Below are 15,253 nucleotides of genomic sequence, written 5' to 3'. Positions count from 1 at the left end.
ATAATTCCTAAGGAACTCATCTATAAATAGACTACAAGGGATAACGCTGACAATGTAAATATAGTTAAGAATATTGTAAATATTTTAAGTAGGATGTGGGAACAGTTTTTAGATTAGTCCTCGCTGTTGAGTGTTACTAGCTCATTAAATTTTTTCCAAGCCTCTTGGTATTGGGTGTGTCTCTTAAAGCTCTAACTCTGGCTCGGCAACTCTGGGGAAAAAAGTGCTTAAAAGGTGACCCGAGGGCCTGCAACACCGTGGAAAAAAGGGAAAAGACCCGCCTGCCCGCTCCTCGCTGCCGGGGCTCCGCTCTGCCCCGGGCCTTGGCGGCGGGGGCGCCTTTCCCCGGCGGGGCGGGGCGGGACCAGGGCGCGGCCGGGCCGGGCGGGGCTCGGTCGCCGGAAGCTGCCGGGCGCCCGGAAGGGGCCGGGCCGGGCCTGGCTGCGGCAGCGGCCGAGCACAGCGGTAACACCATGAGCCGCCTGCGGGAGGAGGATGATCCGTACGTGGTGGAGGAGCCCAGCGACGAGGAGCGAGCGCTCAGCAGGTGCCTGGAGCTGCCGGCCGGGGGGTGGGCTCGGGCCGGCGGCGGCGGGCCCCGCTCCCTGCCTGGCGTGTGCTGGCCCGGGCGCGCAGCGACGCTGGCGCTGCCAAGCCGTGGGCATCGACCCCGGCGTGCCCGCGGAGTGCAGGAGGATCGGCCTGGGCCTCGCTGTCATCAGCCGCGGCGATTTCCTTGAAACCGGCGTATTTCTGTTTCTGACCGCAGAGCGCCCTGCGCGGAGCGAGAGCTGCCGGGGCCGTTGTGGCAGGCCGCACGCAGTCGGCTGAAGCTCCTTTGCGTTTCAACCAGAGTTTTACTACTCCTATGCTAATAAAGTGTTCTAATATGCACATTGCCCATAAACATAGGAGTAAGGGCTCTCCCGTGCACCCACACAATTCAGATGTTCATTCTCCAAGTGGCTACGGTTTAGCCTGTTTGTAATTAGGTGTGTTCCACTTCCATGTTTGTAGCTCAGAGGATGAGGTGGATGTGCTCCTACATGGCACTCCTGACCAGAAGCGGAAGCTGATACGGGAGTGCCTGACTGGCGAGAGCGAGTCTTCCAGCGACGATGAGTTCCAAAAGGAGATGGAAGCAGAACTAAACACCACCATGAAGACTATGGAAGGCAAATGGAAATCACCCGAAATGGGTAAATCAAGCTTAACATCTGTTGTGTATGAAATATTGAATTACATGTTACTGGCCAAATAATCTTTAGGTTTTGGTTCTATAGTTAAGAATATGTAGCAGTATTTACAGTAATACATCCATGCAGCACAGAATAGGAATTATGATGCACAGTGGCAGTGACTGCTTGGCAGTTCATGTAGGCATTTTTGAACTTCTGTGGCCCTGAAATTTTGGGGGACTTTTTTAGTGAATTTTATTGTAATCAAAGTTTGTGAAACAATGTGCCACACATGTATTTCTTTTGCATTACCAAAGATGTCTTGTGTATTCTGTAGGGCACAGACAGGCCCTACAGAATGATGGTGGTGTCCTCTGTGTCTAAAGGGAGTGTGGGGAGAAACTGTCCTTCAAATGGTACCTGAGGTTCATCTTCAAAGGAGAAGGGAGCAGCTTTGCTCTGAGAATGCCTGTAAATGAAGTAGCACAAGTGATGTGAATGAAATGGGTGTGGCAATAAACTGGGAGAGCTGTTATTTAACACACCCAGGTAGAAGAGAGCACTCTAACAAAGTAACTTGAAAGTAAAAGTTTGTTGTGGGCTATATACCTGCTGTCCTTTTAGCAGGGTGTTCTTAACACTTCTAATTTCACCTACAGGTACTTCCTCGAGTACTGGGCTGACTGGATCTGCCAGCACTTCAAAATACTATGATGACATTTACTTTGATTCTGATTCAGAGGATGAAGATAAAATAGGTAAATGCAGAGGCAAGGGGAGGGCATCTTTAGTACCACTCACTCTCTCAGATCCTGTAAAATCCCCTGGGGGGGTGGTTCAAGAGGCTGTGTTTGAAGGCAGCATTTTTGAGAGGAATTACCAGCCTATATCAGCTCAGCACAGCTCCTGCAATTTTATGATTTATCCCAGTATAATGCTTTGGGGTCATGCACTTGGAGGAGAGAAAAGCCAGGCTTGTAAGTTTCAGTTCAGATTTATTGCAAGAATGGAAAGTAAAAATTGGAAATTGTATATTGTGTATTTTGATAATTTGTGTCTGATGGATGTATTATGTTCTTGCACAAACAGATACACAGGATGTCCGGAAAAACAGAAAACATCAGCAACGTCGGATTCTCTCCAATGATGAGCTGCTGTATGACCCAGAAGAAGACAGTAGAGACCAAGAGTGGGTAGACTCACAGAGGAGAGGGTAAGCAACCATAAATATTTGAATTGTAAGATGCTTAACATCAACTAAAACTTTTAAATTAAAATGGTAAATGTAGAGAAAAAGCCAACGCTGTCAAATCCATGATATGAAGCTATTTTTTATATATAAACTTAAAGCATAAGAAACTTAAAAGCCTGTAAAATGTTTTGGGTGTATGTAATAGAATTTGAGTCTTCAAAAGGACACAGAACTTTAAAAATTTTTAAATCAAGATTTCAAAATTTTCTAAGCCAGTTTCATCTGTAGATCTCATCTAAACAATCACACTATAAATTAAAATGTTGCAAGATAATTTGATTGCTGACTAATATTTGTTCCTGTTAAATAGTGAATTTCTGGTTTTGGAAAACTTTGAACTTAGCAAGCCACAAAATGTGCAGAGAAAACAGGAACAATACAAAGGTACTTTAATGAGGGTTTTTTGAAAGTTGAAGTAGAAAAATGGTTGCTGCAGCAGAAGTAAAATTTTCCACCGAAATTTATTGAAGAAGATAGTGAATGTTGCCTGCAGAGATAGTACTTGAGATACCTGCTTTGTCAGAGAAGAGGGTTGTTAGGCACAAATTCTCATGCCAGATGTATTTGTCTCATCAAATGAAAATACTCTGTAAATCAAAAGATACTGGTATGTGTTTTCCCCTCACCTTCTCATTTATGTTCTTTGAGTTAATGCAAAAGGTGTCCAGAATGAGCCAGGTACTAATTGGTGTATTTTAATGCAAAGAGAGGTTTGACATTGAACTGATATGACCAACAGCGAGGGCATGTAATTTCACTTTTTGTCTCTGCTTCCTCCTCTCTCGAATTGGTAGGTACCGGAACCAGAGAAGGGCACCACAGCAGCGGCAGGCAAAACCTGCAGCTGTTCCAAATAGTGATGCTGTTCTGAACTGCCCTGCCTGCATGACAACATTATGCCTGGACTGCCAGAGGTAACAACAGTGAACAATAAGGGGTCTCTTTGTAATTTCTTTTTCTTGGTCGGTAGTATTGTTAGTATATTCAGCTTGATCTATGGATTTTTATCAACTGTCTCATAAGGTGGCCCTAATAACGAGAAGGCAGGTCGATGTGAGTCAGATTTAGGGTAAGATACTGGTTTGTAAGAGTGATGATCAGTTTGACCTGCAGTGTGGAGATGGGGAAGAATAGGGTAGAATGTTAGCATAGTGGAGTAGGTAAATTTTTTTTAAAAATAGTAACTGCGGAGACAGGCATTTCAGGCAGAATTGGGGATTTTAGAGATACCTATATATATATATATATATATTTTGGCTTGATGTTTAGAGGCATAAAACTATTCTAGGTTATTTTTGTCTAAAAATGTCTTGTTTAAGGAGGATTAAGCAAAATAAAGATGGTGTGTTCTTGCTTGGTTTGAATCTCAGCAGTTAGGGTTTTGAGTGCAGTTACATTTAAAAGTGCCAGGAAGGTATTTAGGTGAGAGTCCACAGTGTGTTTTGCTACTCTTCAGTATGTGACTGCATTGCAGGCCTAGTTAGTGCTGCTAACCTGTGCTAAGGAAAGGACTCTAGAACTGGGAGTAAAGTAGAAAGAAATCTTCTGAAATGAGGAATAAAATACCTGTATTGAGTATTGTACCTGTATTTATTATTTTTGGTGATAGAGGATGAAATTCGACAGCAGCCTGAAATCATCTAAGCACTGGGAAATGTTTTTCTCTGTTTTCACTTTACTGGCTCTGGTACTCCTTGACCTTTTTCTGTAGTTAAGTATTTCAGCTTGCTAAGCTAACAGAAAACTATTTTTATGGTCTTTCTTGGGTTTAATCCACTGCAGTAGCTCAGCACAGTGTCATACAAGCAATAAGCCAGCAGAATTCAAGATTGGACTTCTGCAGCCACTGTTGCATTCATTCAGGCTGCTGTAAAATTGCAGCCTGAGGGACATTGTGTTAAATTGAACTACAGTACTGAATTTTGCTACGTACTCTAGATATACAGTTGTTAAGACTGATGACAGCTGAAATTTTATGTTTTATTATAGACATGCTGCTTCTAGCATGGTATGTCAATGATATTATTTATAAATAAGGAATTTCAGACTTGCCTGACATTGTAGGATGTCAGTGCCATTAGATAAGTCATTTACACTCACAGCTTCCTGATCTTTTACTCTTATGAGGTATATGTAGCTGTGCATAATTCTGCAGTACCAATACCATTGTACTCCAGGGTGTTTCTTTCAGCAGCAGACAGTATTTTTAAAAAAATGCCTTAGAAAACAACAGATGGCTGCAATTCTATGTTTTTATTATTTTTGTAGCTGTGACTTCTGTTTATAAAATTCCTGCTTATTTGGCTTTCAGCCCTTTGGCATGTTACTTCCTGTCTTTAATCCCATACTCAGTGATGGTAACAGATTTCTTGGAAGCAGAGTTGTATGAATGGTATGACTTGCATTTTCTCTCCTTCTCCATAGACATGAATCTTACAAAACACAGTACAGAGCAATGTTTGTGATGAACTGTGTTGTTAACAAAGAGGAAATACTGAAATACAGAAAGAAGGTAAAGAGAAGAAGTAAGAAAATAAAGCACAGCAAAGAAATTGGCTCTATACAATCAAATCAAGAAGAAGAGGAAATATATCATCCAGTATTATGTACTGAATGCTCAACTGAAGTAGCAGTAATGGATAAAGATGAAGTTTTTCACTTCTTCAATGTTCTAGCCAGCCACTCCTAATGTGGAAATGCAGTGGGGGAAATCCTGTGCTGTTTTTCAGAGTGTAGGAAGTGTTAGAAATGTAAGCACACTCGCCTTCTTGAAAATGTGGTCTTAAAAATGTGCATTTTCATCTGAGAACTTTATAATGGTTGGACTTTTTGCAAAGTTTATAAAAGGCGTACAGTTAACTGCGTGTATACGAGAGCAATATTCGTTCCCACCATTTGTGGGCGGTTGTATCATTTGGATTAAATATTTTGTAAATACCATGTAAGATCTGTATATTATGATCATTCCCTGTATATATACTATCCATTCATCATCTCAGTGTGTATTAGAATGGCTTCTTGGAATAAATACTTAATAGTAACTGATTTTCCATAGCTGCATTGGTTATTTTCTAGCAAGTGATAAACAACATTCAGTCAGAATGTTTGGTGTCATTAGGCTGTTCTTGATAGATTTGCACACGTGGTCTGTGTTATGGTTTTACCCTGGCTGGCAACTAGGCCACACAACTGCTTGCTCACTCCCCCCCACCTCCTCCCCCAGTGGGGAGGAAAATTTGGACCTGCAAACCCACAGCAAGAGGAGCCCACACTAAAGCAGGTGTTCTGATAAAACTTGTGACCCTCTGGCAGGCTGATGTTGGAGCAGGCTGTGCCTGAAGGACTGCACTCCAGAAAAATGACCCACAAAGGAACAGTTTTGGAAGAAGTGTTGCCTGTGGGATGGACTCATATTGGAGAAGTTAGTGGAGTACTGTGTCCTGTGGGAGGTACCCCACACTGGAGCAGGGGAAGGACTTCTCCTGGACCAGTGGCAGCAACAATGGGTGATGAACTGAGATAACCCCCATTCCCTGTCTCCCTGCGCTTCTGGTGGGGGAGGAAGTAGAGGCCAAGAAGCAGGGTGAGTTAGGGGAAAGTAAGATTTTGTTCTTCTCATTATCCTGCTCTGGTTTCGTTAGTAATAAATTCAGTTAATATCCCCAAGTTCAGTGTGATTTGCCCATGATGGTATTTGGTGAGTGAGCTCTCCCAATCCTTAAGTCATGGACCTTTGTATGTGTTTCCTCTGTCCATTTGCAGAGGGGAGAGATAGAGCAGCTTTGCTGAGTACCTGGTGTCCAGCCAGGGTCAATCCACCACAACAACACAACTGCTCACCACCTGCTGACCCAGAGCCAGCTTGTCCTTGAACAGTGATCATCTGCCTTCCAGGTAACTCCCACAGTTTATATACTGGGCATGGTATTGCAGGGAATGGAATATCTCTTGGGCCAATTTGGTCACTTGTCCTGGCCAGGCTACCTCCCAGTTTTTTGTGGCGCTCCTCACTGGCAGAGCATGAGACATTGAACTTATCCTAAGTGCCACTTAGTGTTTTCCCAGTGAGGAAGTTCAGAGACACAGACACAAACAGACACCAATTTAAGGAACAGTGTAATTTACTATAATGCAAAACTGCAAAGAATCATAAAAGGATAGGCTATGCAATGCACATAATCCTTAGCAAAGAATTAGAAAAGGATAAGCAATGCACCTAATTGTTACTATGGAAGAGTGCCTACAGTGATTAAGACAACTACCTCACTAGGTACCCTATTACTTGACCAGCATCCATGTCCTCAAAAGATCAACAGTGGGGAGAAGCTGTCACAGCCAAGGACTGGAGAACCAGGCCTGGTAACAGAACTCCAGTGGTGTGTCCACCTTGCAGGCCTCCAGGCTCCCCTGACTTTGCTGTGAAAGTAGCCCAGATTTTATACTGTTAAACAAACAAGCTGACATAATTTCAAATTTCATTCTTCTTCTAGCTTTTCACTAAAGCCTCACCAAGGCTCCAGGTGGAACCAAGGGAGTTGTCTTTGATCCTGAACACCCCTAGTAAGGCATTCCCAGGTTTCTAGATATGGAAAGGTTTGCAAATAAATGAATATATATAACAAGACTTTATTAATAGTGAATATATACGTAGCTTTTGGCTGGAATGTTCATCTAGAGCTTTACTTTGGCTCAGGGGCTGTTGTTTGGGCCTTAGTAGTTAACATAGCAGCAACCAAAACATCATGGTGTTCATGAGAACATTATTCTCAGACTAAATCCAAGTTACTGACAAGAATATGAACTCCATCCCAGCCAAAACCAGGACACTGATAAAGAAGGAATTGTCATGACATTTGGATTTTTGGTTCATTACAATATCAAAAAATTGAACCTTTATACAGAGTGGAAGATGAGCTTATATTGATTTTGCTGGCATGGACTGTTCTGCCACTGATCATGTAAATCAACATGCCTAGTAATGCCTAGTAATACAGCTAAATGTTGTACATGTAAATATGTATATTTACATATACATAGTAGAAGAAAGTACTGGACTTTATTGCTGTTTATCCTTATGATGACACATTTTAAGAAGAAGTTTATAGTCAGATCTATTACCATAGAACTAGTTTGCTTTTTCTGTTGCTTTAGTACATTTACAGCCTCTTTATGGAAGCACAAAGAGCTTCTGTACTTGGTATTTATGTCTATGAAGCCACTGAATTTTTAATTCTGGATCCTTCTCTGTCTTCATTCAGGTGTGTTCCCTAGAGGCACACTCTTACTTTTTATTTGTAACATCTCTTATAGCCTGATATTTTTAAACTGTACCATGAACAAGGGTCTGTCTGAAAAAAAAAAACCCTAATCTTTTTGTTTTTTTCTCATAATAGTACTAGGAATAACTAGTTATATGTGCTTTAAGGAATTGTCAGAAATATTTGAATTTAGGAGGAAGAAACCTGAATAACATCTTTTGTTCCTTAGATTATAATAAAATCTTGTAACTCTTTGATTACCTTTTGTAGTCCCTGGTGTGGTATTTTACTGATCTACACTCATTCTATGCTGTTACATGAGATTAGGAAGAAATAAATATGCTGGTTCTTCTGTCAGGATTACATAAGCAAAACATGGAATTACTATTTTCAAATCACCAGAAACTTGACCTCTGCTTGAAGAAGTGGAGAACTGTTGATGCAGCAGCTGAACACGTTATTGGTCAGTATGCTGTGCCTTCCCCTGCCTATGCAACCTAGCAGCAAAATGGAGCTCTACTGGTTCTTGGGGTATGTGTGAGACAAGATTTCAATCTCATCTTTGCTACTACTTACATTCAGACTCAAGAGTGAAGTATCTAACTTGCAGTATCAGATAGCCGTGGGATCACGTGAAGTGGGATAAATTCTTACTTTGTGCCACGAGCCAAGAGGTGTACACAGGAAATTTTGAATATACGAAGAACTGTTTCTTGGTAGAAGTGTGGAGGAATACATGTGAGAGGGAATATGGTCTGTGCTCTGGAGCATGCTGGCCTTGATTTACTTCTCTTTACCTTCCAGATGAAACAGAAAGGCTCTCTGTAGTGTCAGGTTAAGGATGTTTGCATTGACCTGCTGGAAACATGAGCACGTGAGAATGTAGTTAAAGGGCTCAAGTGTCGATGCAGGTGGTATCAGAGAAAACAATTATGTGATGACAGTACCTAAGCAGGGGTAGAATGGAGCTGGCAAAGGAGGAAAAACTGGACAGAGGAATAATGTCCATTTCCATAAGGGGCTAACTAGCAAAAAAACTGTCATGAGTATGTACCATACTAAAAAGTGTAAGGGGCCAGGTTAGGGCAGATGTATGAGACTGTGAAGCTGGCATGCCTCTAGGCATTACCTTTCCTCTCATCCCAGATCCTTAATTGATGCTGCATTTTGCTTGCCTTACCACTTGAATTGCAGAGTGTTTTGTTAGGAATCACAGGAACTGGACCCGTTTGCTCCATGCTGACACTCTTCCTGCAGCTTTGAATGGGAATAATGCTTTAGTTGTGCTGAATACCCCACTTGTCCTTGAACTTTGGACATGTTTATACAGAAAGGCACCTTTCATGATTACCACTGTTTACTCAAGCAGCAACACCAACACAGGACTTCTCCAGCAGAGACTGCAACAAGCAACAGCGGACTTGGAGAGTGGCAACAGCTCCCACAGGCAGTTATGTCAGGATATTAATTCTCCTGGCGTTCAAATAAATCTGCATAGATAAAGTGTGTCTAAATGTCTTCAGGGTGAATCAAATCCCATTTCAAATTCTTGCCACACAAAATAGTACACACTCAAGTTTTCTTTGCCAGCTGCTTTTCTTTTTTTGCTGTTATCTCCTGGTCCTGTAGTTGTATTTTGCAGCTGTATCAGTAACTCAAATGTGCATTCTCCTGTGGTTGTACTTCCTTACTTTTCATTGTATAAATAGCACAGGTGAAGGTAGGGGTGGGACGGCTACAAGGACAGAATCACATTGCTCAGTGACATAATTGCAAATTGATTTACTAAGCAGAGTAAGTATAGTGGGTCAATTCCAGTTTCTTAGCTATTCTGTGCTCACTTGGAATGTGTGGTCTGGACTACTGGCCTGGACCCAGGGCCTGAAAGTTGCAACACACGCTCTGCTCATTTAAGGTGCCTGATGATTGTGCCATCCTATTCCAGCGGGTTTTCAACCCATGCCTTCTACAGTGCCAGCATAAACTGCCAAGGGCTTTCCTAATCACACAGTCCCAAACCAGTCTCTGGGAGTCTTTGGTTTCTGGCTCCGAGTGCCTTAGGGTAGTGCAACGTTAGGAACAGTCCCAGTAAACAGCCATTCATCACCTCTTTGTTTTTCCTACTCAGATGGATTAACCTCGACAAAGCTGGCCTATCTTAAGGTCGCATTTATCTGAGCCACATTTTTGGGCAGGCTTTACCCTCCAACAAGTAAATAAAATTCAAGACTCGTGCAGATCATTTTTAAGATGTCTCCCTTAGGCCCGGCCAAGCACAGGCTTTGGCTCTTCCGCGATTTTCAGAACGCCAATTCAGACTAAACAGGATGAGAGAAAGGAGGTTGCAGCACCATCTCCTCGGCGTGACTCGGGCCGGGAGGTTACCAGGTTCAGGGTCAGCCGTATAATTTAATCAGATCGGGCCCGATGTCGGCATTCAGCGGGGAGAACCGGGGAAACGCTGTGCAATCCCACCGTTCTCCCCCGCTCCGGGAGCGCGGGCAGCGTCCCGTTCAACCCCCACAGGCCGCGGCGCCTCCTTGCCGGCAGCGCGGCCGGCTGGGCCCAGGGCGGGGCCAGGGGAGGGCGGTCCCGGCTGCGCCGCCCCCGTCTCCGCTCGGCCTGGGCCCGGCGCGGGGCCGCTGGCGGGCGGGGGAGCGCCATGGCGCTGGGCTCGGCGTGGAAGCAGATGTCGTGGCTGTACTACCAGTACCTGCTGGTCACCGCGCTCTACATGCTGGAACCCTGGGAGCGCACCGTCTTCAGTATCCTTCTGCCGGCCGGGCCTGGCGGGGAGGTGTGAGTGCGGGGCCGGGGCTGCCCCGCTCCCTGTCGCGCTGTGTCCGGCCGCCGCGCCGGGGCTGCCCCGAGGCCACCGGACGGGTGCGGCGGCTCCGCCGGCCCTGCTCGGTGCTCGGGAAGCGCCCGGGCCGTGGTCGTGCTGAGAGCGCTGGCGCCGGCCTTGGTCGTGCCGGGGGCGGGGGAGAATCGGGCCGGGAGGGGAGCGGAGCCGAGCCGGCCGGAGGAGCCGGGGGCAGCCGGCCTGAGGCGCCGAGCGCGGCCGGAGGAGCGGCAGTCTCCGCCTGGGACCGAGGCTTGACCTCTCCTAGCGGGGACTCAGCTTCTCACCCTTCCAAACTAACATCCTGCCCGGGCTGGGCATGAACCTCGCTGTGCTGTTTCGCATGCTGTATCCGGGCGTCTGGCAGCCTAGTCCATTTCTCCTTCGGCATAAGTTAATATCTTTGGAGTTATGGTAGTTGTGTCTTTTGCACCGAAATCCTGACCTTTTTGTTAAGGATAAGTGTCTTTAATGATTTCTTTTGTATTTTACCTAGAGGAAAGTAAATGTACACGCTGCAAAACATTGCAAACATAAGCTTTCATGCTGCTTTGTTACATGGCATTTATTACATCGGTATTTAATCCTCGAGCTGGTAAGTTTGCTTGGCTGTTTTAGGATGGAAGAGCTTGACAGATGCTCATGTAAAGGCGTCTCTATAAAGACTGTTTATAGGTTTGCTTCCTTACCCGGCCCTTTCATACAGATAGTGCATTTTACAAAGTATTGCTGTGGCATCACAAGTATTTTTCTCTGATTTTTTGATCTTGACTTAAAATGATGTCTCATTATGAGTGATCCTGAGCTGTCTCCAGTTAATGCTGAGTGGTAGAGAGAGAAATTAACTAAAACATTAACATAGAGAAGGGTATAAGCAGTAGCAAGAAGCTGCTTTTATTCAGATTCTGCTTAGTTTTGTAAAGAAATTCACATTTGTTTTGTAAAAGTGGTTGCCCAAGTTACAGCGGTGTGATCAGTCTTTTTTTTTCTTCCTGTGTCAAGTCAGTATAAATGGAGATTACTGAAAAAGAAAAGTAGTAAGTTTTATAGACTGCTTGCAATTGTTCAGGTTGGGATTGTTTTGTTGTATTCCATGTTAACATACCTTCTTCCTTTTATGCCATGCCTGTATCACTGAGGAAGCCTAATTTTTGTTTTCCTTGCAGTTATATTTAGTCACGAGTACTTTTTTTTCCTTTTTACCTTCTGCGAAGTATTTAAGTAAATGAAAGCCTGTGCATGTTTACTTTCATAAAATGTTCATATTGTAATTGCCACATAACATACAAATGTAAAGAGCAGCACAAGCATCACTTCTGATCTCAGATCAGCAAAAATGTTTTTTGTCCCCAAACTGGATGCTTTGTCTGTAGGTGGTTCATGTGTGCCCGGTGCTGTATGGATGCAGTGCGGGCACAGTGGCCTTGGGAACTAATGGTGCGTGGCTGTGCTCCAGTATCAGAAGCGAGCACTGATATGGAAACATGGCTTTATGAGCTGACCTTCATTTTAGTATCTCTTACTGCATAATCCTCTGGGACTATAAATACACCAAGCAGCTCTAATAGGTGCACCTCCTAGCTCTGCTGTGCCGTGGATGAGTTGGGCGTGGAGCGCCTGTGCTGTGCAGACTTGATCTCAGGAGAGCGCAGAGCACGCACAGCTCCTCTGGTTTCACCTGTGGAAACTGAGTGCTGCTGTCTGGCCTTATCACGCTTGTTAATCTCCAGTGTGTTTTACAGTGTTTCGGGCTAAGTTTACTGAATCTCTGCAGGTAGTTGGATGAAATCAACGGCTTTTCTTTCTCATTTTGTGTACTTTTGAATTTCTGAAAACTTAAGCTTTCTGAAACCATCATCTTGTAGTAATCTTGATGCCTTTTCAAGGCTGACCTAGAACAGAGGCTAGACGGAGTTAAAGAATAAGGAAGATATTTATTAAAAGGCCTCAATGGATACACCTTGGGCAGTACAAGAATCCAGCCAGGGCTACACCCAAGATGAACCCAGAATGGCCACAAAATGGACAACCCTTCGAAAGTGAGGTCTCTCTCTTTTATAAGTTCTGCTCCATTAGCATATTGGATTTAATTGTCGTATTATAGCTTTAGTTTATGAAGTCCCATCCTTCTTGTTTTTGTTTATGCTCTTGGGCCTGAAATTTGGATAAGTTGTCCTTGTCCCAAGCTAGAAAACGGAATTGTTTTGCCTAGCTACTCTGTGAAGGGACCTTACCATCCCTTAATATGAATCTCAGAGCTACACACTAAAGCAGTGCGGAATCTAAAAAATATGAAAACTAAAACCTGAGGGATCATTCCCCCCCTTCTTTTTTGAGCGGGGGGCTTTCCTGTCTCCTTTGATGCTAGAATTTGTTTAGGTAAAGCTTCAAAAGCCCTACAGCTTGACAGAAGTCCAACTGTACTTGTACTTTATAAGCTGTTGTCTCAGTTCTCTATATAAGTTTTACAAAAGCTCCCCGTTAGGAGTTCAGCTAATAAAGTAGTAGTCATCTGCAGATTTTTTAGCAGATAGCTTCACATGAAGTTTATTTTGCAGGGCAATTTCCTATAGTAAAGTACTAATGAGTGTGTTTATTTAAGTACACACCTTGACTCAAAACTATGCTTTAGGCATTATGAGTGAAGTAGTTAGAAAACATCTAATGCTGTCTGCTTAAAAAGGCAGTTGTCCACAACTATCACAAGTGGTGATATTTACAAATTTATTGTGCTCTTATTCAGTAAAGCTGCTCATATTATTGTAGTTTTGTTTTCTTTTGTATTTTTGTGGTGGTTGACTTTTTTCTGCTTGGCCGAGTGGGGCTGGCTTCTGCGAGACTTGCTCAACATCTGAGAAGATGAATGTGAAAACGTGTGTTTTCTCAGTGCCCAGTTTCTGTTCTCCATCATGCTTCCCATGCTCTTGCCCTGTCCTCCTGTGTCACTGACAAGGCAGTGGATAACTTGCAAGGCATCTTTTGCAGTTCAGCTGATTGCTTCTACTCTTTTTGGTTTTCAGTGTTCAGTAGGTTCTTCTTTGGCTTATAATTGCTGAATAGAGTTGATTGTGTCTGTTTCAGTAATATAATGTTCTAAGATAGTAACCACTGAAGTTTTAATGCTGTAGTTTGTGATGTCTTCTGTTGTTTCTAATTCAAATGCTTTTTTCCTCAACTGTGGTTCAGATTCCATGCTAGTTTCCATTGTCGGAATGGCACTGTACACAGGCTATGTGTTCATGCCTCAGCACATCATGGCAATATTGCACTACTTTGAAATTGTGCAGTGATGAAGAACATGTTTTCAAGAAGTAACCGGGCTTTGAAATCTGGTCTACACAGAAGAATGAACCTCTTAGTTTTACCAAGATTTCTACTGATGTCCGGAAGACACAATTATGACTCTGAAGACTAGGAAATGAGATATGTAGAGCAGGGACGTGAGATGTCCCCTATGTTGTGTTCATTCCCTTTAATTTTACAAGATATGCCCTTGTATAGTAGTTTTGTCTACTTTAACATTGTGATTGTACTTTGATATCAGTATTTTCTTAACTTTGTGACAGTTTCAATATTGCACTGTGAAAGCTTTTCTTAATTGTAATTTTGAGTAAATCTTAATTGCCTTCTATTTTTAATCAGAAAGTCATCTTATTAAATGGGGCTTAAAGCTTTTGCTATTGTATGGTATGTATTTGCCTGGATATTTCTATTAATGCATTTTGTAAGAAGATACATCTAGATTCATATTAGAGACATGGATATATTAGTCTAATGCTATTTACAAAAGTTAGTTTGTATGACTGAACTCAGGTGTACTGTTCGCTGTCCAAACTTTGTTCAACAGTATATTTGTGCATAACACCTAAATTTGGAATTAGCAATTATTTCAAGTCTACCTGTGGGAGGAGGGAGGGGGAGATGAGGCATTGAAGCAGAGTGAAGACTGCATTCATTGTGGTTTTTGGTAGTGCTGTGGTTCTGGACTCTATCTAGTTGGGGGGGAAATGGACTTTTCTTTACTGGCATTGGCCCACATATGGCTTTGGGATAGCACTTTAAATCAACCATTTTTCTAGCTACCAATTCACTTTTACAGGATTCTTTATTTTGTTCCAGTGGCTATGGTTTCTGATGATTTTCACTCAACAGTGTAACTACGTCTAGGTTTTCAAGGGGTTTTCTATTGCTGCTAGTGTTCCAAACATGTTTTCGCTACAAACAACCAAAACATAGGGGTTTCAAGGGACTTGAGTTACAACTACAGCAATAAGTAGCTGAATACTTGGCTGAAGTCCTGTCTTTTTTTTAATAGGGATTTTTTTCAGTTTTGTATTCTGAAATGTAAGAGGGTAACAACTTTCCTAAGTGGACAATTTTGTTGTTGTTGTTGTTGTTTAAAAAATAAAAGTTAAAAAGCAGAGCTTTGATGCAAAACTTTCTTGGAGAAGTTAATGTGTTACTGAGTGCTGCTTGCTTTTCTTAGAACTTCCCAAAAGTGATACTTGACCAAAGTACTGTGATTTTAATGGCCCAATAATCGGTACTGTTACGTCTTTTATGCAACGTCTGTTGACATCAGAAATTGTAGATTCACAGTATCTATAGAGATATTGTCTTTCAGATTATTTCATTTTCTCAAATGTGTACTCATGAGAAGAGAGTGCTTTCCCCTGTATTTAAAAACTTCATATGTATTTGATTAAAAACCCTGTTGTTGTTT

At 42.8% G+C, this 15,253-nt stretch overlaps 2 protein-coding genes across 2 annotated transcripts; both read left to right on the top strand.

Annotated features, from left to right (window-relative positions):
- The first annotated feature begins 404 nt into the window (after window positions 1-404).
- On the top strand, window positions 405-5,475 carry EAPP (E2F associated phosphoprotein). The gene is made up of 6 exons (XM_030240546.2): window positions 405-547; window positions 1,018-1,199; window positions 1,838-1,936; window positions 2,268-2,391; window positions 3,225-3,344; window positions 4,855-5,475. The coding sequence occupies exons 1-6, from the start codon at window positions 474-476 to the stop codon at window positions 5,117-5,119; spliced, it is 864 nt and encodes a 287-aa protein (XP_030096406.2). The 5' UTR covers window positions 405-473; the 3' UTR covers window positions 5,120-5,475.
- Window positions 5,476-10,283: 4,808 nt separating this feature from the next.
- Window positions 10,284-14,953, top strand: SPTSSA (serine palmitoyltransferase small subunit A). The gene is made up of 2 exons (XM_030240251.2): window positions 10,284-10,453; window positions 13,717-14,953. Exons 1-2 carry the CDS (start codon window positions 10,351-10,353, stop codon window positions 13,818-13,820), a joined length of 207 nt encoding a protein of 68 aa, XP_030096111.2. The 5' UTR covers window positions 10,284-10,350; the 3' UTR covers window positions 13,821-14,953.
- The last annotated feature ends 300 nt before the right edge of the window (window positions 14,954-15,253 follow it).

The sequence above is a fragment of the Serinus canaria genome, chromosome 5 (assembly GCF_022539315.1).
Source record: "Serinus canaria isolate serCan28SL12 chromosome 5, serCan2020, whole genome shotgun sequence".
Lineage (NCBI taxonomy): Eukaryota > Metazoa > Chordata > Aves > Passeriformes > Fringillidae > Serinus > Serinus canaria.
The sequence above is the reverse complement of the archived record's forward strand: the minus strand, read 5'-3'. Positions and strand labels throughout refer to the sequence as shown.